The 21,354-nt window shown below is 44.7% G+C and overlaps 1 protein-coding gene across 3 annotated transcripts in view; it reads right to left on the minus strand.

Moving 5' to 3' along the window:
- Positions 1-21,354, minus strand: part of PDGFRA (platelet derived growth factor receptor alpha) — a 44,034-nt gene that overhangs the window by 369 nt on the left and 22,311 nt on the right. For 2 of the 3 annotated variants that reach the window (XM_006757807.2, XM_006757806.2), the window contains exons 13-23: positions 19,329-19,433; positions 18,389-18,499; positions 17,969-18,122; positions 16,743-16,909; positions 14,368-14,483; positions 13,894-14,016; positions 12,427-12,538; positions 11,138-11,237; positions 10,883-10,988; positions 8,000-8,241; positions 1-2,549 (exon numbers count right to left, since the gene is read on the minus strand). The exon at positions 1-2,549 is cut by the window's left edge and continues 369 nt beyond it. In XM_006757807.2, the coding sequence (XP_006757870.1) occupies positions 2,402-2,549; positions 8,000-8,241; positions 10,883-10,988; positions 11,138-11,237; positions 12,427-12,538; positions 13,894-14,016; positions 14,368-14,483; positions 16,743-16,909; positions 17,969-18,122; positions 18,389-18,499; positions 19,329-19,433 (1,484 nt within the window). In that variant the 3' untranslated portion in view covers positions 1-2,401. The remainder of the gene's footprint in view (positions 2,550-7,999; positions 8,242-10,882; positions 10,989-11,137; positions 11,238-12,426; positions 12,539-13,893; positions 14,017-14,367; positions 14,484-16,742; positions 16,910-17,968; positions 18,123-18,388; positions 18,500-19,328; positions 19,434-21,354) is intronic. The other variant, XM_006757808.2, reaches the window with a different exon arrangement.

Genomic DNA, 21,354 nt, shown 5'->3' on the forward strand with positions numbered 1-21,354 from the left:
ATTGGCAAATTCATCTGGGGACTTTGCAGTAGGCCATAAAGGAAACAAATCTGTGATACACTGAAAACGCTGTTTTTTTACAAAACAAAAACAACAACAAAATGCAATTACACACAAACTCCGGGGGGAGCATTTGTTAGGACTGGAACCTGCTGGTCTGAAAATCTTCTCCAGCCTGAGGATGTCACGCAAGACTCAACGGAACACCAAAATGCAAAGTAGCAACAAAAGAAGGCTACACACGGGAGAGCGAGTGATAAACTGAATGCTTGAGCTGTGATTCTAGAAATACAAATGTATTTCAAGTCTAATTGGCTCTAGAGGACCTAGTTAGGTTTGCCTTTTAATTGGCCAATCTGGCTCAGTCTTCACGCTATGAAAAAGGTGGATAAGAAAGTTGGGGCTTGCACTGAGATTACACCAGTAGGTAGTCAAGTACCTTGTTATCGCTTTTACATCTTTCAAAGCAGCACCTGTCAGGAGCGTATACAGTGATTGCAGTAATCACAGCCCATGTTTCATTCATATGGTGGCAGAGATTAAGCGGTATTGCAAAGAATGCCAATGAACCCACGCCAACCAGTTTGACAGTTTGGATAAATGTGACAATTTGTCCTCCCATCTAACCCCAAAATATCAGAAAAACTTTTCTTTTTTTCACCAAAATATTGGCCTGGTTCTAGAGACTTGGCACACTAACCTGCATCGTTTTTGTACATGCATTTTGGGGCTGAGGGAAGAGGGAGTTCAGCTCCCCCATGCTGTGGGCAGCAGTGCCTTTACTTTTAGAAGACCTGCCAACCAAGACTTAGCACGGTCAGCCTCAGCAAAGACTGAAACGTTAAATTAAGGATAGCAATTGCTAGATATGTGGCATTAAGTGGCACTGACCTGAAGCCAAAGATTTCAACAGCAGCCCAGTTCCTAATTTCAAATTACTTTTTTCCCATGGCTGTTTCCTGTAACCTATGCTGGTTTTTCCAGACCCGGCTGATCAGAACAGCCAGGGTGTTTATAAAAATACAGGCTTCTGCTCCCCCAAGATTTAGTCATTCAGAATCTCTGGGACGAGGACTTACCATCAGGGGATTCTGGTTGCCAGTTCCGTTTGGGAACCAAAGATCCAGATGAAGGCACACACAGCCTTCACTAAGCAATGCCTTTATGGGCTCAGAGTTTCAAACTATTTCTCCTTGGGGTAAGAGGAGAAGAAAAAGGGCTCATATTCAGGATATTCTTCTGCCTCTTTTAGGGTCTGTAGAATTTTAAAAACATATATGTTGGGATCCACCAAAGTTATCACCAGGCATGAGTAAAATCTCTGCAAATGCCATCTTTTTGCTGATGATTGTATTTTCCATAAGAAGTCATGTTAGTCATAGGCTTATACCTTTATATTGAGAATATTTAGGGTTCAAGGGTTTTGCTTATTTGTTTCCAATCCCATCACTTCCGAGGGTAGTTAATTGTTTTTAGCACAACGGGTTAGGGGACCTATTTTGTACGTAGGTAAAAACTCCGACTTCCTGGAAGACACTACTTTTACTTTGTTCTCTATGTTCAACTAAATTTAATCCACTAAAGCTATTACCATATTTTATAGAGAAACATATGTTATTTAATATAAATGTCAAAAACTGTCAACCTACTTAGTAAGGATTTCTTTAAAAAATTGTGCTTTCTTTGGAAGGAAAACGTCTTACATATTACACATTTAGCATTACTGATAACAGTAGTATTATAAACATAGATTACAATATAAAAATGAGATGTTGGGCTTCTAAATGACCCAAATCTATTAAACAAGGTTGGTTAATCATTAGCCTTTATCTCTTTAACACTAAAAATAAAACAAAGTAAAATGCTATAGTACCAGTACCTTTTAAGGTTCAAAAGTGGTTTTGCATGTACTTCATTAGAAAGTTCAACAGCAGCTGATACCAGGTTTCAAACAGGAAGTACATGGATGGGTTGAGTGGTCGGTCTCTTCAGAGGTCCAGAGCAGATAGTTAATACAAAACTAAACACATCCTTGGTTAGAGTTATTTACATAATTACAATGCTGGAGTTTTGTGGCAACAAAACTTGAGTATGTTGGAATCTCACCAATGCCTTGAAACACAAAGTTCGTCTTGTGTGCTCCATTATTTCCTTGTCCCACTACCTCCAAACTTCACACACTGAGATGCTACTGAAGCATTGCAAGAGGCAACGCTGAAGAAGTTCATTTCAAAATATCCCATTCACGCACAGGTAGAGGGCTCCTGGAGGCCCTGGGCTGGGAGCTTCTCTTTACACATCATCCAAGTCCTCCTCTCAAACTTTGCATTGCAATAAAGTGGTTTTCTCAATAGGATCCACGGTGGCTCCGGGAGTGGAAGGTACCCCTCAAATCCGCAAGTTAAAGGAAGCTGTCCTCCACCAGGTCTGAGGAGTCTATGCCAATGTCATCCATCATGTCGATGTCCTCAATGGTCTCGTCCTCTCTCTTGATGAAGGTGGAACTGCTGGAACCTGTCTCAATGGCACTCTCTTCAGAGGTCTGCGAGCTGGGGAAGGAAAGAAGAGGAAAGGTTACGGCCATGTACAGCCCAACCTGGCCATGGTGGCGTTTCTAGGGTGGCCCTCAAAGGCAAAGGAGCTCTTCCTGCAAGACCCTTAGCATTCAAATTTGGGCTACCCAGTTGGGCAAGATTCTACCACCAAGCCAGGCAGCTACTCATCACCCATCACACTGCAGTGGGCCACCTGGAAAATCAAGGTCTGCAGGTCATCTCCACACTTCAGCTTTCCTTCTCTTCTGCTAAACCTTTCATCAAAGCTGCTAATAAGCTGAGACAATGTCTACTTTCCTAACTCAATCCTCCTGGAAGAGAAAATAAGCAATGCCCAGTCAAAAGGCACGGGGGAGGAAACGCAGAGGGATGGAATCAGGGGCAAACGACAGCCAGGCCAGTCCCTTGCTCTCCTGAAACCTCCTGAATGTGCCAACTGTGTTCTCAGCTGTCGCCCCACTGGCCTGGAATGCCTTCCTTCCCCTCCTCTTGAAGGCCAGGTGAAGGCTCTTTACTTACTAGAGTAGAGGCATAGAGGGGACATTCTAGAGGCAGAAAGTCTCAGGTCTGGAATGGTCCACCACTTAGTAGCTATGGGACTTCACCTTAGTCACTTAAGCCCTGAACTTGTTCCCTTAACTGTAAAATGGGATGACAATGGTGCCTGACAATATTCCTGTTTGTTAGGGTGATTAAATGAGGTAATAACCGTAAAGCACTGAGGCCAGTGCCTAGAACGTAATAGGTGCTCGATAAATGTTAACTGTTATTATTATTGCTACTATTCAAACCCTCACCTAAATTTGAATAGGGCCTAGATATTAGATGATATAGGGAAATAGTTTAATTTTCTTATGGGTAATCATGTGATTGTGGTTATGTAGGAGAGAATCCTTATTCTGAAGGAATGTGTGCTAGAGTTTCAAACGATTTGGTTTTAAACGATTTTGCAAGAATAAAGAAGTATGAGTATATATGCACGTGAAACACACACCTATTAGGTAGATAGATGATAGATAGATAGATAGATAGATAGATAGATAGAGCATACCATGTGGCAAAATGTTGGCAACTGCTAAATCCAAGTGGGAAATGTATTCTCAATTTTTCTAGACATTTAAAATTTTTCACAAAAGTTTTGGAAAATAATCTTCCCTAAATCAGCCTGTCACGATTCCCTGTCTGTCCTTCCTTCTCTGAACTCTTAGTATTTTGGTTCTCCTGCCTTGTTTGCTAAATGTTTATGTATGTCTTTTAGCTCTAAGCAGATTACCACCTGCTGACAGGCAGGAACGGTATCTTCTCCTCACTGTGTGGCAGCAGCACCGCTGTATACACTGCATCTAAACCACACTATAGGCTGGTCAGCCAGAAGGAGGAGGCTCACGCACACCACAGAGGGGCTCAGCCCCGACAGCTGTTTCCTGCCTGTCAGCCCAGCCTGATTCCTCAGCCTCTGTCCCCCCGCCCCCTCTCCATATCATTTCCAAGCAGAGAACCGAGCCTGGCCCAGTAGAAACCTCTGGGAAACGGTTTGCTGTCCTGCACCCCAAGGCCCCTGTGGCCTGGCGAGCACCTAAAACCAATGGGGCTACTGGACTGAAGTCTCCCTTCACAGCCCCACAGATTGGGCCCTTTCCTATGGTGAACTTTTGCCTCGTTGACTAGTTTATATTCCACCCCACACCCCCACTTACACCCTGGTCCTGGAACCTCACTGGGAACCCCAGTCCACTTGGCTGACCATCTAGTCCTGACATCCCCTCTTTCCTGGCAGGCCAGAGTGTTCCTGGGCCTTCCCAATGACGAGGGGCCTGAATCACCCCTTGGCTATTGACCCAACTCAGCTGAGGCGTGCATTTATGACACTTCCTTGGATGCTGTGATTTGGACTGCTGGCCCCCTCCTTGGGGGCAAGTTCTACAGAGAGTCTGTCTCCCTGGAACTGGCCCTCCTGAGCCTGGCATGCTCCTCTCTCTGACAGGCCATCTCCCAGAGAGAAGGCAGAAGTGTGAGCACAGAAGCGAACTCCCACAGAAACTCAGCACCAGACCATCCCTGTTGCTCCCCAGGCTTCACGGTGGGTCCTAGAGCTGATGACTGGGATTACACCTGGCTCCCGAGCCACAGTGTCCGTCTTACAGCCCAGGACCTGGCTCCCAACAGGCTCTGACCAGAATTCCTGAAGTCTCTACTGCAAGGCCCTGTCTTCCTCCTGCCCTCTCCTCTCCTGAGGCCAAGCAACCTGAGTCTGAGGAGAAGGTTCCTCGGGACACCATGCTGACTCTGCCTGCCTACACCCAGAGCGCCCCAGCTCGGGGATCCCCTCTCTTTTACCGGCTGAATTGTGCACCCCCCTCCAATTCATATGTTGAGTTTGAAATCTTAATATGACTGTACTGGGAAATAGAACCTTTAAAGAGGTAATTAAAGTTAAATGAGGTTATGAAAGTAAGGCCTTAATCCAATAGAACTAGTGTTCTTATAAGGAGAGGACAAAACACCAGTGGTACTTGCACCCAGAAAAAGACACAAGAAGCCTTGGCCAGTGTTGCTCAGTGGTTGGAGCGTCAACTCATACACCGTCGGGTCTCAGGTTCAATTCCTGGTCAAGGGCACATACCTGGGTTGTGGGTTCTCTCCCTGCCCTTGGTCAGGGTGTATGTGGGAGATAACCTGTTGGTGTGTCTCTCTCACATCCATGTTTCTCTCTTTCTCTCTCCCTCCCCTTCCACTCTCTCTGAAAAGCAATGGCAAAAAATACCTCAGGTGAGGATAAAAAAAGAAAGGAAGAAAAAGACACAAGAAGAAGGTGGCCATGTGCGATCCAAGGTGAGAGGCCTCAAGAGGAACCAAGCCTGTCAACACTTTGATCTTAAACTTCCAGCCTCCAGAACAGCAAGAAAATAAATTTCTGTTGATTCAGCCCCCGGTCTGTGGAACTGTGTTATGGCCACCTGAGCTGACACCATGCTCAGCCCACTGTCAGGACCAGAGTCTCATCGGACCTTGTGTAGTCATTTGGGACTCAATCTGCGTGACGCAAAGGAGATCAAATGTGTCACCCTAGCAGACGTTCTCATTATCTAATGTGACCACTACCTAGCAACTAGAATCGTTCTCTCTGTCAGATATCTGTCGAGTTCTGCAGTCTAGCCCCCTCTATCCCTAGAAAAATTCTGGGGACACCTTTCTTATGTTATTTATCTCAATGTGACTTTCTAACTTTATTTAGATGCAGAATCCTTTTTACAACAGAGATATTATTCAGAGTCCCCAAACACACAGGAACCAAGTAGATGACAGAGCTGGGAGTGTGCCGAGGCCCCCTGCTCGGCCTTCCCCCACCCAAGAGTTCTACCACAGATCCCCAAAACTTGGACAAACACTGCTTGCTAAAGGAATATAAATACACTTTGTCCTGAGCAAAGGACAATTAGAACAGTAAGTCAGACAGACCACTTTGCCCCATCTCCAAATCTCATTTAAACCACACATTCCAAAATCAAAACAAAACCCATGCTTTTAAAATTACCTGGTGCACGCAAACAAGCAAAGGCTATCTAAACCTCATACCCCAGCTGTCTGGGAGCGGTCACAATCATAAGCCTCCCAGATAATAATGCCTGTGCTTCAGTAATTGTATGTAGTCAACTGAATGAGGAAGAAGGGACAATATTGCGAAGAAAGAGGGGAAAAAAGGAGACTCATAGCAACTTGGACCTTGAACAAGGGGCCACCAACACCTTCTCCTGCCTCTGCTCAGAGGCTGTGCAGAGAGAGCATGAATTGGGGCATTCCACCTGGACTGTGTAAACCAACGGTTCTAGTCCTGGCTGTGCATTTGCATCAATTGGTAGTAAAGTAATGGGTCTAGGGGAGGACCACCAATGGCTGCTAGTGTCACAAAAGGGGAAACATCTGGACAGCAGGCACCTCCCGACAGAAGTAAACAGCACCTTCGCTGAAGCATACTCACTTCAAAATCTACCCTGAGCTAGATCAAGTCTCAAGACCAGCCACCAGTTTACAACAGAAATCTGAGGCAGAAGCACATGGTAAAATACACTACAGGATGCAATCAGCAACATTTTGAATGTGAGAATTCTACAGGCAAAGGCTCTGGTTTCTTCACAAATAACATGCTAGGGGCAAAGAGAGGCTGGACAAACTTAGAGACATGTCAACAAACCTAGAGACATAGCCACTGTGTGACTCTTATTTGGGTCTTGAATAAAACAAACCAAATGTAAAATAATTTTTGTGAGGGGATCATGGGAAGACTAATTTGATATTAATTTATTGTCAATTTGGGGGTGAGATAATGATATTAGAGTTATTTTAATAACTATAGTTATTTTTAGAGATGGAGCCTTTATCATTTAGAAACCCATACTGGAATATTTGTGGACAAAATGATATGATGTCTAGGATGTGCTTCAAAATACTCCAGAGGGGGCAGAGGTGGAGGAACAGATACAGCCAGGCTGTATACAGGAACAGATACAGCCAGTCTGCACTGGCCATGAGGTCGTAAACGTTGAAGGGAAGTGATGGATACCTGACAGTTCACAATACTGTTTGAATTGTGCATTTTAGAACTCTTCCATAATACAAAGTTAAAAAGAAAAAACAGCCCTGACCGGTTTGGCTCAGTGGATAGAGCATCAGCCTGCGGACTGAAAGGTCCCAGGTTCGATTCTGGTCAAGGGCATGTATCTGGGTTGCGGGCACATCCCCAGTAGGGAGTGCACAGGAGGCAGCTGATCGATGTTTCTCTCTCATCAATGTTTCTAACTCTCTATCCCTCTCCCTTCCTCTCTGTGAAAAATCAATAAAATATATTAAAAAAAGAAAGCACAAACCAGCCAGAGCACGCTTGAGCCCCACTCCCAGAGATTCTAAGTCTTTGGTCTGGGTGAGGCTTGTATATCAGTATTTTTAAAAATCTCCCCAGGTGATTCCAACTTGCAACTAGAGTTATAAAGCACTGATGTAGTGTCAAATAACCCAGTCTAGCCTCTCTCTTGCCTTTCTGGGTGACTAATTAAGGAAACAGCAGAAGAGGCCTATAGCATCTCAATAATCTCAGTTGCTGTGTAAATTGGATCAAATTACCTGAGGGTTTAGGTCAAAGATTCTCCACCGGGGAAGCACATCTTTCCCTGCCCTATACCTCTCCCAGCCCTAGGGGGCACATATTAGGATCTAATGGAAGTGTTTTCAAAGCTGGGGGTTCTATACTCCTTGATCCTCTAAAACAGATTCACCACCGGGAGCCTGATCATCTGGGCAACAGCTCCTGTCTTCAGGTGTGCTGGGGCAGGGGCAGGGTCTGGGGCTGGGACAGGGGCTGGGGCTAGGGCTGGAGCTGGGGCAGGGACAGGGACAGGGACAGGGGCAGGGGGAGCGCTGCTGGAAGCTGAGGCCACACCCACATCTACCTGTGTCTGTTCCTCTTGCCCAGGTCTTCCTCCTCAGGAATGGGGTCGATGTCAGGCAGAGGGATGATGTAGCCGCTGTCAGCACTCAGCCTCTGCTCATCCAGGCCACCCTCCCAGTCCTTCAGCTTGTCCTCCTCGTTTTTGTAGGTGACGCCAATGTAGGCGTTGTCAGCATCCACTCGCATGCGCGCCACAGCAGGATGGTCGCTCTTCAGGAAATCCAGGTGAACCTTTTCATAACTCTGCAAACATTCATTTCACATCCTTACTCGGGTGTTACTGACCAAACTGCAGATATGTATTTATTAGTTTTAACTGTCCGTGTTTCCAAATTACCTTACAGATGTGGGATTTAGACAACTGAAGGAGAGTCAGGTGTCAACTGTCCCCAGAGATGAGGGGCATGAAAAAGGGCCACCACCTCTCATGACCACATCAAAATTACAACTAAATTATAGAACAATCAACCTGGAGAAACACCTGAAGACTAGCTGGAAAGAGGTCCTATAACTAAGGATACAAGAAGCTGTGTAGGAAGGGCACAGATATGAAACAGGCTGGCCTCACACCCATGCGTGATGGTTACAAAGCAGGAGGGATATCTCAGCTGTGGAGGACCCCCCTGAGAAGCAAGGGGTCCCAGCCCAACCCTGGGCTCCCCAGCCCAGAGCACCAGTGCTGGGAAGAGGAGCCCCCATAACATCCAGCGTGAAAATCAGCAGGGATTCCATTTATCTGGGCAAGATGGAAAGCTGCTAGAAACCCAGGTTCCTCTTAAAGGGCCCACACACACTCACACAGACTTAGTTTCAGAGCTATGGAACCAGCATTATTTTCAATAGCCAAGACATGGAAGCAAACTAAGTGCCCCTCTACAATTGGATAAATGTGAGATATATATATACACACACACACACACATACATACACACACACACACACAATTACATACAATGATTATTTGGCTATAAAAAAAGAATGAAATCTTTCCATTTGTGACAGCATGGGTGAATCTAGTGGGTATAATGTTAAGTGAAATAAGTCAAACAAAAAAAGACAAATGCCATATGATTTCACTTATATGTGGAATTTAAAGAACAAATAAATGAACAAGCAAAATGGACTCATAGATAGAACAAAAGGTGAAGTACAAATTGGCAGTTACAAAATAGTCCTGGGGATGTGAAGTACAGTACAGGGGAAATAGTCAGTGTAATAACTATGTATGGTGCCAGGTGGGTACTAGACTTATGGAAGGATCATCTCATAAATTATATAAATGTCTAACCACTATGATATACACCTGAAACTAATATAAAATAATACTGAATGTCAACTGTAATTGAAAAAAATTTAAGGGAAAATAAAGGGCCACCAATGGCAGAAATCTCCTGCTGGCAGGTCTGAAAGCCCCTTGTCTGAGTGAGTAGCTGTGACTGTATCCGTCCCCACAAACACCCCCTCTCTGGGACTAGCATGGACACTCTGCCTCATCACATCCATACTCTCTCCACAGCTTGAATGGGTCCTGATAAGAGGTGACAAAGACTTCCTCAGGAAGCGTCATCCCTGAAGCCATCCCTAATCACGGAAGAAATCTAACTCAAAACTTAGGAACTTAGATCTAAAAATATCCTTATTTCAACACTAGTTCCAGTCTATTTCCACCAACATATCTTTACCGACCAGAGCGTCTTTGACCTATAATGAATTCCCTTCTGTTTCCCCAGTGCCTCACTTAGGGGACTTGCCATGGGCAGTGAGATAAAGCAATAGACAAAAGTATTTCACTTCCAGGTCAGTATGCAGCCTCCTACCACTGCCCCTCCTTGAGAAGGAGAAAGAGAAGCAAAAAAGTATGGAAAGTCGATATGGTGACTAATCTGAATCTAAGAAATCCAGCTTATTTTACATGTGTGTCTGGGCTTCCTTCTCAGCATCTCAGCAGAAAGTTGTTTCACTCATTAACATATCCTGCTTGGTTCCATGAAATTACATTTGTTCCTTTGAACAATGTTTCCTATTCCACACAAAAACCAGCTGGAGCCACAGATAACAGCTGAGGTTGCTCCTTCCAGTCAGCTGGCAAAAGCCAATTCTGCATGGATTTCAGTGCATTCAAATGAGCACTGTAATGGCTGTGGATGCCCTGAGACTAACTGCACAGTAGCTTCAGATACCCGAACATCTGGAGAGTAAAGTGCTTACAGGTGTTGCACCCTTAAGATGAAAGGGGAGCCCTGCAGGAAGAGAAGGGTTTTCATTCACCATGGCAACCAGGGCCCTGGGAAGCACTCCATGAAGCCCCGGCCACTGGATCACATAATCTTTCTCCTTTGAAATGTTCCTTTAAAACAGTGTGGAACAGTGCTGCTCGCTCACTCACTACCAGCGTTTGTCTTTTCCTTTTGCTCATTCCTTTCCACCCATCCTAAGGGGCCCAGACAAACCTTTCAATTTTTAAATGATTTTTTCTTTTTCAATTACAGTTGACATACAATGTTACATGACCTTCAGGTATGCAACATAGTGATTAGACTTTTATATAACTTATAAAGTGATCAACCCAAAACGGCTAGCACCCATGTGACACCATACCTAGTTATTACGATATTCCCTATCCTGTACTCTCCATCCCTGTGACTGTTTTTATATCTGGTAATTTGCACACCTTAATCCCTTCCCCTTTTCTACCCAGTCCTTCAACTGGCAACCATCAAAATGTTTTCTGAATCTATGAGTTTACTTCTGTTTTTGTTTGTTTAGTTTGTTGTCGTTTAATTTCACATACAAGTGAAACATACGCCACTTGTCTTTCTCTGTCTTACTTATTTCTCTTAGCATAGTGCCCTGTAGGTGCATCAATGGTGTCCCACAGACAAACCTTTTTATACTGTCCAGGAAGCAGGTTCTCCACAATCTCTCTCAGGTGGTAAAAGGAGGGTCTCTTCTCCGGCTCACTGTTCCAGCACTTCACCATGATCTCATAGCTGGAGGAGCACAGAACACATCATGAGCATAGGGAGGAGTAGCAGGTACCCCTCCCCGCCCCCACCACACACACACACACACACACACACACACACACACACGCCCACTGGGCATGAACACAAGGCCCACAGGATGGGGAGAGGCTCACATTTCACTGGTGGCGTGGTCAGGCTTGGCCATCCGGTACCCACTCTTGATCTTATTGTAGAAAGTAGAATCCACCATCATGCCAGGGTAGGGTGTGCCACCTGAAAGCCAAAACAGAAAGCAACCAGAATTAACAAGTGTGTGGTATGTTTTTGAAACAGTGGGGATGATACAGCAGCTTTAGAAAACATTTGGGGATTCCCCACCGTTAAGTGCTGATTCTACCAAGAAAATGAAGTGTTATCTCCCTGCCCAAATCTTAAATTTTAGCAAGACTTCTAGGTTGGTCAAGTCCAGAACCCCTAGGCAAAAATTCTATGTCTTTTAAAAAAAGCTCAAAAGTGCTTTTCAATGGTTCTGACTACTGGATCTATACATACAAAGCAAAATAGAAAAGCAAAAGAATCATGAAGGCCACAATGAGTCATTTTCACCAGAAATGTTCAAAAAAATGAAAGCAAAAGTCAAAATTGGGCCTTGAAATATTGAGATAATTCTCTGCTTTTAACAGACTATGCACACTGGGATGATCCACAGTGGCATCACATCCAAGGAGGGAGAACTAAGAAAAAGGGGGCCCGTGCTATCATAGCAGAGTAACAGTAAATTCACATGTTTATGGCCAAGGCCAGGTCAAGTTTAGTCTCCTCTCTAAAGCCTTCCAAAACCACTCTAGGGCTCCTTGCTCCTTTCTCGGGACTTCCCGTAGGATTTTAAATCAGGACCCAACAGTTTATCACTAAGTGTGTGAGTCTTGGCTCCCTGGATGAGCTGTCTGGAGGTCAAGGCAGTGAATCACCCCTCTCTTAGAGGCCTCACCTGGCAGCAGGGGGCACCAGTGTAGTTCAAAGGTTTCTCTCCTCCACAGTGATGACCAGGAAGGGGAGCCACACCACCTTCCACCTGAGCATCTAGCACCATGATGTGAGGGAGTGGCAACTCTCCACTGGTGAACCCACTTAACCCAAAGTCCAAAGTGAAAAAGCAGCTGATGAGTGGGTATCATCAGGAGCATTTCCACTGGGAGAAAGTCACTCTGCTGTAGCCCAAAGAAGAGGGAGGGGGAAAGGCCAGTGGTGAGGGCACAGCTTCCCAAGACCACCATCTCATCCTGCATGGGCACACCAGACGTCACACATGCACAATGTGCCATCTAAATCGGCTGCAGTGCACTTGACTCACACCAGGTGTCTTAACAATGATTACATCCCAGAGCCTGGAGAAACACAGCGTTTCCCCTCCAGTGTTGTTCTAGAACAGCCCAAACAAATAGAGATGTGAGGCACATACCCAGGGAAAAGATCTCCCACAGCAGAATGCCGTAAGACCAGACGTCGCTCAGCGTGGTGTAGAGGTTGTCGAAGATGCTCTCAGGAGCCATCCACTTCACAGGGAGGAAGGTCTGCAGGGAAGGAGGAAGGATATTGAACCCAGCGTATGCACCGATATCTACAGCAGCAGAGATAGGAAAAGGTTCTCTTTCTATTGGGCTAAGAATAACTGGCACTAATAACATTGGCCCACATGAGCGTCCTCTGTGTGTGCGATTCGCTGCTGTACTCCTGGCACTCAGAAGAGTCCCTGGCACCTGGTGGGTGCTCAATAAAAATTTGACAAATGATGGGAGGTCAGTTTGGCCACTTATGTCCTTCCAAAGAATAACATCCAAAAATATTTAATCCTGAATTTTTTACACCAAAAGTATGAGCCCTGAATGGACCTATCCCCTATTTTCAAGTGTTCCTAGGAACAAAATTAAGAACAGACCCAGGGATCTGAGAGCCAAGTACATTTTTGAACTTGAAGAAACACTACAAAGAGTCTGACATAATGATAATTTTGCAGCCTCTTTTGTGAGGTTGTCCAACCTTCTGTATAAATACCAAACTGGGCAGATGTATCGAGTAGCCACACTAGCATCCTTCAGCCCTCTAAAATCGCTGGGGAGATAACAGACTCATAACCTTCTTGAACAGACCTTGACTCCACCAAAGTCCACTGGTTTCTGTCAAGGGGCCTGAAGCTACAGGTCACGATCACAGAGCGCACATAACATGCAGAGCCTGGACAGAGCTGTGTCCTCCAGGTGGATGCAGCAGCCCCGTGAGCAGCCTCACAACCAGTGCGGTGGGGTGATTTGGATTTGTACCTACAGGTGGCAGACCTGTCCCCAGCTACTCCATCCACTTAGAAGTGCAGGAGGTGGGCAGAAAGGTTCAAGTGTAAGATAGAATGACTCTCTTTAGGGAAACTGTGCCTCTAAGATATATCACCCCAAATGGTTTTAACAGTTTAGGAGTCATAGATGCAATTTGAGAAAAGATCGAGATGCTCTCCTTAGAACTGCATGCATGGACACACGTGCACAATGTACACATTAATAACTAACACTTACTGGGTGCTTATATGTGCCAGGCACTGTCCTAAGCATTTTACATGAATTCTCTGATTCAATCCCCCTCAGCAATCCAGGAGATAGGTATTATTGTCACTTCCCTGCTACAGACAGGGAAACCGAGGCAAAGAACAGTCAAGTAACTTGCTCCAAATGCCAGTAAGTGCTGGAGTGGGGGCTCACACCCAGGGCATCAGCTGCAGGGACTGTGCTTTTCACACAAACCCTGAGCCCCTTCATGGGACTTGTAGGCTCCATGTTAAAATTATGGGCACCCAAATGGCCGGAAGCAACACCTGATTTCAGAGATGCAAGTGAGGGAGGGTGAGCATGCCAAATGGGGCGATGGGGAGAGCACTTACGCTGCCTTTCGATACGTAGTTCGAGTCATGCATGATGTCTCTGGCCAGGCCAAAGTCACAGATCTTCACGATTTTCCCTTGTGCCAGAAGGACGTTGCGAGCGGCCAGGTCCCGGTGGACACACTGCACAGAAAGACAAGAAATGGTGTCGGTGTCAACCCATCCGCCCCTAGACAGCATCACTCCTGCAAGACTGGCCGTTTCAGGGTGGCGCGGAGCTGCCTGGTGCACCTCGGAGAGGCTGTTGTGGCCTAAAGAGCTCACCTCCAGCCTCCCATCCCAACCGCTCCCAAGAGCAAGAAAGCTCTGGAGAAAAGCAGACACCTGGTGATGTCGGACTCCCCACTCTGCTCTGGGGAAGAGAGGAGAGCAGCGGCCATTGCTACTGGCCTCTCCAAGACCTATCTTCCCCGCGCACCTCACTCAGATCTGCGGCCTGGGTCCAAAAAGGCCCTGTCCTGTGAACACACTTACATTCTTTGAAGCCAAAAACTCCATTCCTCGAGCAACTTGATAGGTGAAGCTCAACAAATCCAACAAAGTCAGGCCTTCTGCGTTATCATCCGAAAGGAGGTTTTTGACTTCTGAGTCTGCAGAAAAGGAATGGAGAGTGTTGGTGCTGGCAGATGGCACAAAACTTCACCCTCTGCTGCTCCCACAGGCTTGTCCAAAGAACATATAAAATGATTTTCTTTTTCTTCTGTTTTCTTTTTTAAATTTCAATCACAGTTTATATTTAATATTCTATTGTATTAATTTCGGATGTACAGCATAGTGGTTAGACAATCGTATACTTTACAAAGTGTTCCCCCTGATATTTCCAGTTCCCATCTGACACCATACGGAGTTATTACAATATTATTGACTATATTGCCTATGCTGTCCTTTATATCCACATAAAAGGATTTTCTTATAGAGTTTCTAGACCTTACAGGTGGGTATCTAAATTATGCAAATTCTAGACAAAAATACCTTGGAATTTAGGAATGAGCTTTTCGATGGAAGTGAACATCTGTTAGGAACTTGACTAACAAGACTAGACTAAAGATATGAATATAGTCAGACATGATTAAAATATATGTTACATATTTAAGGCTAATGACTAAAATGATATAACTGTAGATTTAAAACAAAAAATAAATACTATGCAAAGGCTCTATCTTTAAAAACAAATATATCAACAGCAACACATATCTGGTTAAAAATATTATATGAGATATATAGCTATATATCTAATAGGTTCTCCCACATATTTTGTTGTTTGCCTCCCAAACTTTTTATAACCTCAGCAAATCACCTCAGCCACCAATAAAACAAACACACACACTAACATCTTCCATAATGAATATACATGTGGGCCTTTTGAAAAATATCTTCTAGGAATTGCTTTTTTTTTCTTTTTTCTTTTTAAAGCCACCTTCATAGTACTTGGTTTATTTGGTGAATAAAGCCAACCAGTCAGGCTAGAGGTAGCAATCTTAAAGATCAGTGCCAGTGACTTTGCATTTAATTCCCTTTGTAACTTGTCCACTTTCCCCGGTTAGTCCCATCTGGGCCGGTCCCAGGGTTTTCGAGGAAGGAGACAATCCAGGCCAACAGCTCTCAGTTCTCTCTGAAAACGCTCAGGCAGTGAAGAGTAGCTGCAGCCATTCACGCTTTTCCAGCCAGCTAGGGGCAGGCCAGGAGGCAGCGGCCTGCCTGCCAACAGGGCCCGGGCTGAGCATGAATCAGATTTCCCCTGACATCTGGAGCCAGGTCCAGCCTGGGAAGCAATGTAAACTATTTTTAACAATGCAGGAGTGGAGAGGAAGCTGATTCCGACAGCCCTCACTGGCTCATCTTTAAAAAGGGCTTGGAAGTTTACCCATTTGGCAATGGGGGAATGAATGGAACTTGGAACTGCAGCAATGGAAAATATCATCGTGTACTGAGTGAGCTTTGCAAAATGAGCACATTCTTGTCGTAATGGATTGTACCTTTCACTTAAGAACTCTGAAAGCATTCAGAGCATGTTAGTGGTTTTCAAAACAATTTCCATAGCAGCTCAGTGTTTTGTGTGTGTGTGTGTTTTGTTTTTTTTTTTGCATTGACCAATGGGAGGGCTAAGACTCAATAATACAAGATCACAGGACAAGTCAGCATCAGGCCCATCTCGTAGCCTCCTCTGCCTGTGATTAGACTAGAACCTGGAGGGGCCACCCCAGCAGATGTGAGGTGGTCCATCTGGTCTGGGCATGGCTAGGATCCCTGGAGTTTATAAATCAATTCAACCCTGCCACGTGCCCATCTGTTTTGAAACAGACAGATCTTCCTTCAAACATTCAGCAGAAATACCCAATGCCCTTGTCAGAAAAATATAACATCAAACTGTCCACTTTCCAGTTTCTATCACAAATGGGATATTAGCAAAGCTAAAAGCAAGGGCTATTGAACCCATGGATATCAGAGACTTATATAATTAAATTTTTAAAATAATATTAGAAATCAATATAAGATTGCTAGCTTTTAATTTTTCCAAATAAGGGCATTGAAAAAAAAAAAGATCAATATCACCATACTTACGTTGAGGGAGAGAGAGAGACATGTTAACACCAAGAAAGATCATTATATCAGAATAAACAGTCTTTAAATGATTATATTTAAAGTCTAGAAAATTCATTACATTAGGTCTGTCTATTCTTTTTCTTCTTTTCAATGTCAGAGGCTGGGCTGTGCGGATCTATGTTTAAGGACCATGTGGCCTGGCAGTTCTACTTACCAGGCCTGCTCACCTTCTTCCGAGTAGTTTAAATATCACATTAAACCCCTGGAAGAGCACAACACCAAAGAGTCAGCACAGACACTTTTACCTAACAGAGACTTCTTCTTGTATGAGGCTGGGCGGTCATACAGCGATCTCTGGATGTCCGAGTATTTAGAAACCTCTTTCCTTTCCAGCATGGGGACGTACTGTGTGGTGTCAGCTTGCTTCATGTCCATGTAGTCACCATTGTTTTCAAAAGATAAAACAACATAACTGTCAAAACAGAAAAAAAAAACCTTATCCAGAGGCCCTGGAGAGTGGAACATTCAACATTCAGTTATCAATGTGCAGGTGCCTACAGTCTGCAAGGCAGTGTGGTGGGCATGGGAGCAGCAGGGGAGGGTAAAAGCAAACCCATCTGCACCCTCCACATGGTGTAGTCTAGGCGGGGACAGGAGCATTAATCAATAATCACACAAATACACAACCATCTCAACTCAGGTGTGCCTGTCTTTATTCTGTTTTACACTCCACAGGTCATAAGCCCATGCCAATGGTCGGCAAACTCATTAGTCAACAGAGCCAAATATCAACAGTATAACGATTGACATTTCTTTTGAGAGCCAAATTTTTTAAACTTAAACTATATAGGTAGGTACATTGTTATTAACTTAATTAGGGTACTCCTAAGGCTTAAGAAGAGCCACACTCAAGGGGCCAAAGAGCCGCATGTGGCTCGCAAGCCGCAGTTTGCCGACCACGGGCTATGCCATGTGACCATGTGGCTTGGGCAGACAATCCCACTACTCAATAAATTTAGCACCAATTTTGTGTCCATCGAGTAATTTAATATGAAGTGACTCATTGTACTTCCTGATGTTACAAAACTTCCTATCTACAGAGATCTTTATAGCCTCTTGTGGGTTTCTGCAGTGGGGATCACTGTCATTGGTTTGACTTATAGGCCCAGGTTCAGCAAGGACCAGTATCTTACGCTTTGAAATCCTCAGTGTCTCTCAAAATGCGAGCCCTGAGGCATCCCTGGCCAGTGCTGCCTTTGATAGGTGTTCAGTGGACCACATACAAACAGGATAATGGCTCCCAGAACAATTCCAACTCCTTGCTTTCATTCAAACCTATCAGCAAGGCTCCCCATATGACATCCTGATGCAAAACACCTGCAGATATCCCGTATCTATCGGCACTGTGTCACGGGGTGATGGCTCTAAGTCTTGCTACCTCCGGGCACAGAGCCTGCAGACATGGAGTCGGTCAGGACATGGGTTCTCTCCATTGGTGAGGCTCCTAAAACAAGGATTCACAGCAACTCACCTCCGTGTGCTTTCATCGGTAGGATTTAATCCAAAGATGTCCAGCTCTTTCTTTGGCTTCTCTGGGTGGTGGCTCAGGAAGCTGTCCCTATTCTTATGCAAGTAGTTGACCAAATCCCCATAGAAGCAGTATTCAGTGATGATGTAAATGGGGCCTGTGGGGACCAAAAATGGTTAGGAGATGGGTATGAAAATGAAGAACAGATAAGCCGTGAATGGCTATGTTTGCACTGGCAAGAGATGCTGCTCAAAAACAATGAGCTTTCATCGATTCAGTGGAACCCACTCCACTCCATTCAAGAGATTGATATTTGCTGGCATGGTTGGAGATACAGAGTGTGGGCTTAGAAAGCTGGGTTTGATAGCTTTCACAGTCAGAGGTGTTCTATGAAAACCCGTCCTCCCAGGCCAGGGAACCTACCTGACTTGGTACAGGCGCCCAGCAGGTTGACAATGTTTAAATGCGGCCCCAGGTGGGTCATTATCTTCAGTTCAGACATGAGAGCTTGTTTTTCACTGGATCTGGCTGTGGCTGTTGAAGAAAAACATCACTTATCAGTTCTGAGCCACCTACTTCCCTGAAAAAAAATAAAAATGTGGCTCATCCTGTGCTTGGATATTACTTTGTTGACCAAGAGTCTAAAAGAGAAAGCGAGAGTGCCTGGTCTAGATTCTAATACCTGATCCCCCGTCTTTAGGGCAGGAGTGGGGAACCGTTTTTCTGCCAAGGACCATTTGGATATTTATAAACATCATTTGCGGGCTATGCAAAATTATCAATTTAAAAATTAGCCGAAACCGGTTTGGCTCAGTGGATAGAGCGTCAGCCTGCGGACTGAAGGGTCCCAGGTTCGATTCCGGTCAAGGGCATGTACCTTGGTTGCAGGCACATCCCCAGTAGGAGGTGTGCAGGAGGCAGCTGATCGATGTTTCTCTCTCATCGATGTTTCTAACTCTCTCTCTCTCCCTACCTCACTGTAAAAAAACAATAAAAAATATATTAAAAAAAATAGCCTGCTATATTTGATCAAACATTTAATTAACTCAGCCCTAATGCCTTGGCAGGGCCAGACCAAATGATTTTGCGGGCCTTATACGGCCGAAGAGCCAAGCCGGACATTCCCCATCCCTGCTTAAGGGTAAAAAGAAGTCATTGAAAGTAACAACTCTTGATTTTCCAACACACAGACAACAAAAACAATGTACATAAATCTAGTTGACAAAAGAGTCTAAATAAACATAAAATCTACAATCCAAGAACCAAGATTTAGTCCTAAATTTGGCATTTACTCGTTCTGTGATTTGGAGCAGGTCACTTAATATCTCCATGTTCATAACAACCCCCAGGAAGGGACACTTACGTTTAAGCATCTTCACTGCTACTTTCATGACCGGTTGGGACCGGCTTAATCCGTAGGCAGTTCCTTCAACCACCTTCCCAAACGCACCAGATCCCAGTATACGACCTGTGGGCAACCAGAACCATTAACACACGCAGACGTCAGGAGGCTCATCAGCTTTATTTACCACAGCCAGCGCCCATGGGGGCACAGCTGGCTGGTGTTTTCCCTGCATAGAGTAAGCATAATGATTCCTCCAAGTCATCATGTCAAGGCCAGAATTCAGCCCGCAGGGAAGGAAATTAGTATAATTGCTTTTGTCAAGTAACATTTGCAAGGGAAAGGAAAACACGGACGGGAGAAAGGAGGCTGCAGCGCTCCTCGGTGGGAGCACTCTGTCTACCAGCTCCTGTGCTCAGCGAGACCGTGGGCTCCATTGCACTTGCTTTCTGTGGCTCCTACCCAAACCCCGGGGTTCTCTGCCCTCCTATTTTCCACATGCAAACCGAGGCATCTTTTTTGCATCAGTAAGTCCTTACCCACTGGAAATACTTCAGTATTAAAGATGCCCCTGACTACTGTGAGTGGCGAAGTGAACTACAGGCTGTCCCCCTGGCTGCCTGTTTGTCAGAAGGACCAGGAACCGCACAGGTAAACCTGCACGGGGGCCCAACACTTTGCTGCCCGTTGGGAGACACAAAAAGAAATGGAAGCTGTCGCCCCTACTCTTAAAGAGCTCACAGTCTAAAAGGGATGCTTCCCAGAGTGGGTGGTCTCCGCACATAGAGCCAAGCCTGGTTAAGACTCAGCTCTGGAAGGACACCAGCAGCCGACACTGCCTGTGACCGAGGGTCTGCACTGCTGGAGACCTCGGGAGTGCACTGCGCACCAGCAGCGTGGGGACCCACAGGAGCAGAGAGATGCAGAAGTGCCCCTTGGCGCATTAGCGGTGTTGGCTTCTATCCTATTGTGTTATGACTCTTTAAATCCCCTCAGCTCCTTGTCCCTTTTTATAAAACAAGGGAAAATATAAGTTTAAAAAACTTAGTTCCCAGGTTAAGTGCTTGAATTGGGAGTAGCTAGGATGTCTTGTTTGATTTCAAGTTGAATAATTCTCTAAGAAGACCTAACCTTGCTGTATTTTGAGATCAGACAAGTGGATAATTAAAACTACCTTTGACATCCTCCAAAGTACATTGGAATATTCCTGGCGACACAACTCTAGGTCTAACTTTCATTTATTTGTCCTGTTTTCATTCAGTCAGAATGCAATTTTTTTTTTAATCCCCTGGACTAGAGCTTCATGTATTTAGACCCACAGGGAAGGAAATTAGTATAACATTTGCAAGGGAAAGAAAAACACAGATGGGAGAGGGGTGGGTGCAACCCTCCCCGGTGAGAGCACAAAATTGTGAATTAGAATATAAGGATGGGTAACGGGTGAATTACCAAAGTCCAAATGCACCAAAGCTTAACTGTATTTAGTCTCAGCCCAAGATTAAAATATTTGAAAAGCCTGTGATAAATTAGCTTGATTATTCTTACATGTTTTCCTTTAAAATGTACCCATAGTTTTATATTCTATACTCTAAATATATATTCTAAGGAAATATCTAATACATCCTCAGAATGTAATGGATCAAAATATATTTTGTGGCTGTCCTCATTCATTTTTCATCTGTCCCCTTTTAGTCACAGAAACTCATCTAATTTGCAATTTGTGTCATTTCTAAAGAAAAACCATTTTGATGGGTATCTTTGGCAGATTTCCTCATATTCATTTATTTTATAAAATGTTCTTTTTTTTTCTTTTTTTATTGCCTAAAGTATTACAGTCCCCTGGCCTCCCCTTATAAAATGTTCTTTAACCCTAGACAGTTTGGCTCAGTGGTGAGAGCATCGGTACAGGTTTCATTCACATCAAGGGCACATGCTTGGGTTGTGGGCTCAATCCCCAGTGTGAGTTAGGGGGCATGCAGGAGGCAGCCAATTAATGTTTCTCTCCCATCAATGTTTCTGTCTCTCTATCCCTCTAACTTTCTCTCTT

Source organism: Myotis davidii, unplaced genomic scaffold (assembly GCF_000327345.1).
Source record: "Myotis davidii unplaced genomic scaffold, ASM32734v1 scaffold173, whole genome shotgun sequence".
NCBI classification, from domain to species: Eukaryota; Metazoa; Chordata; class Mammalia; order Chiroptera; family Vespertilionidae; genus Myotis; species Myotis davidii.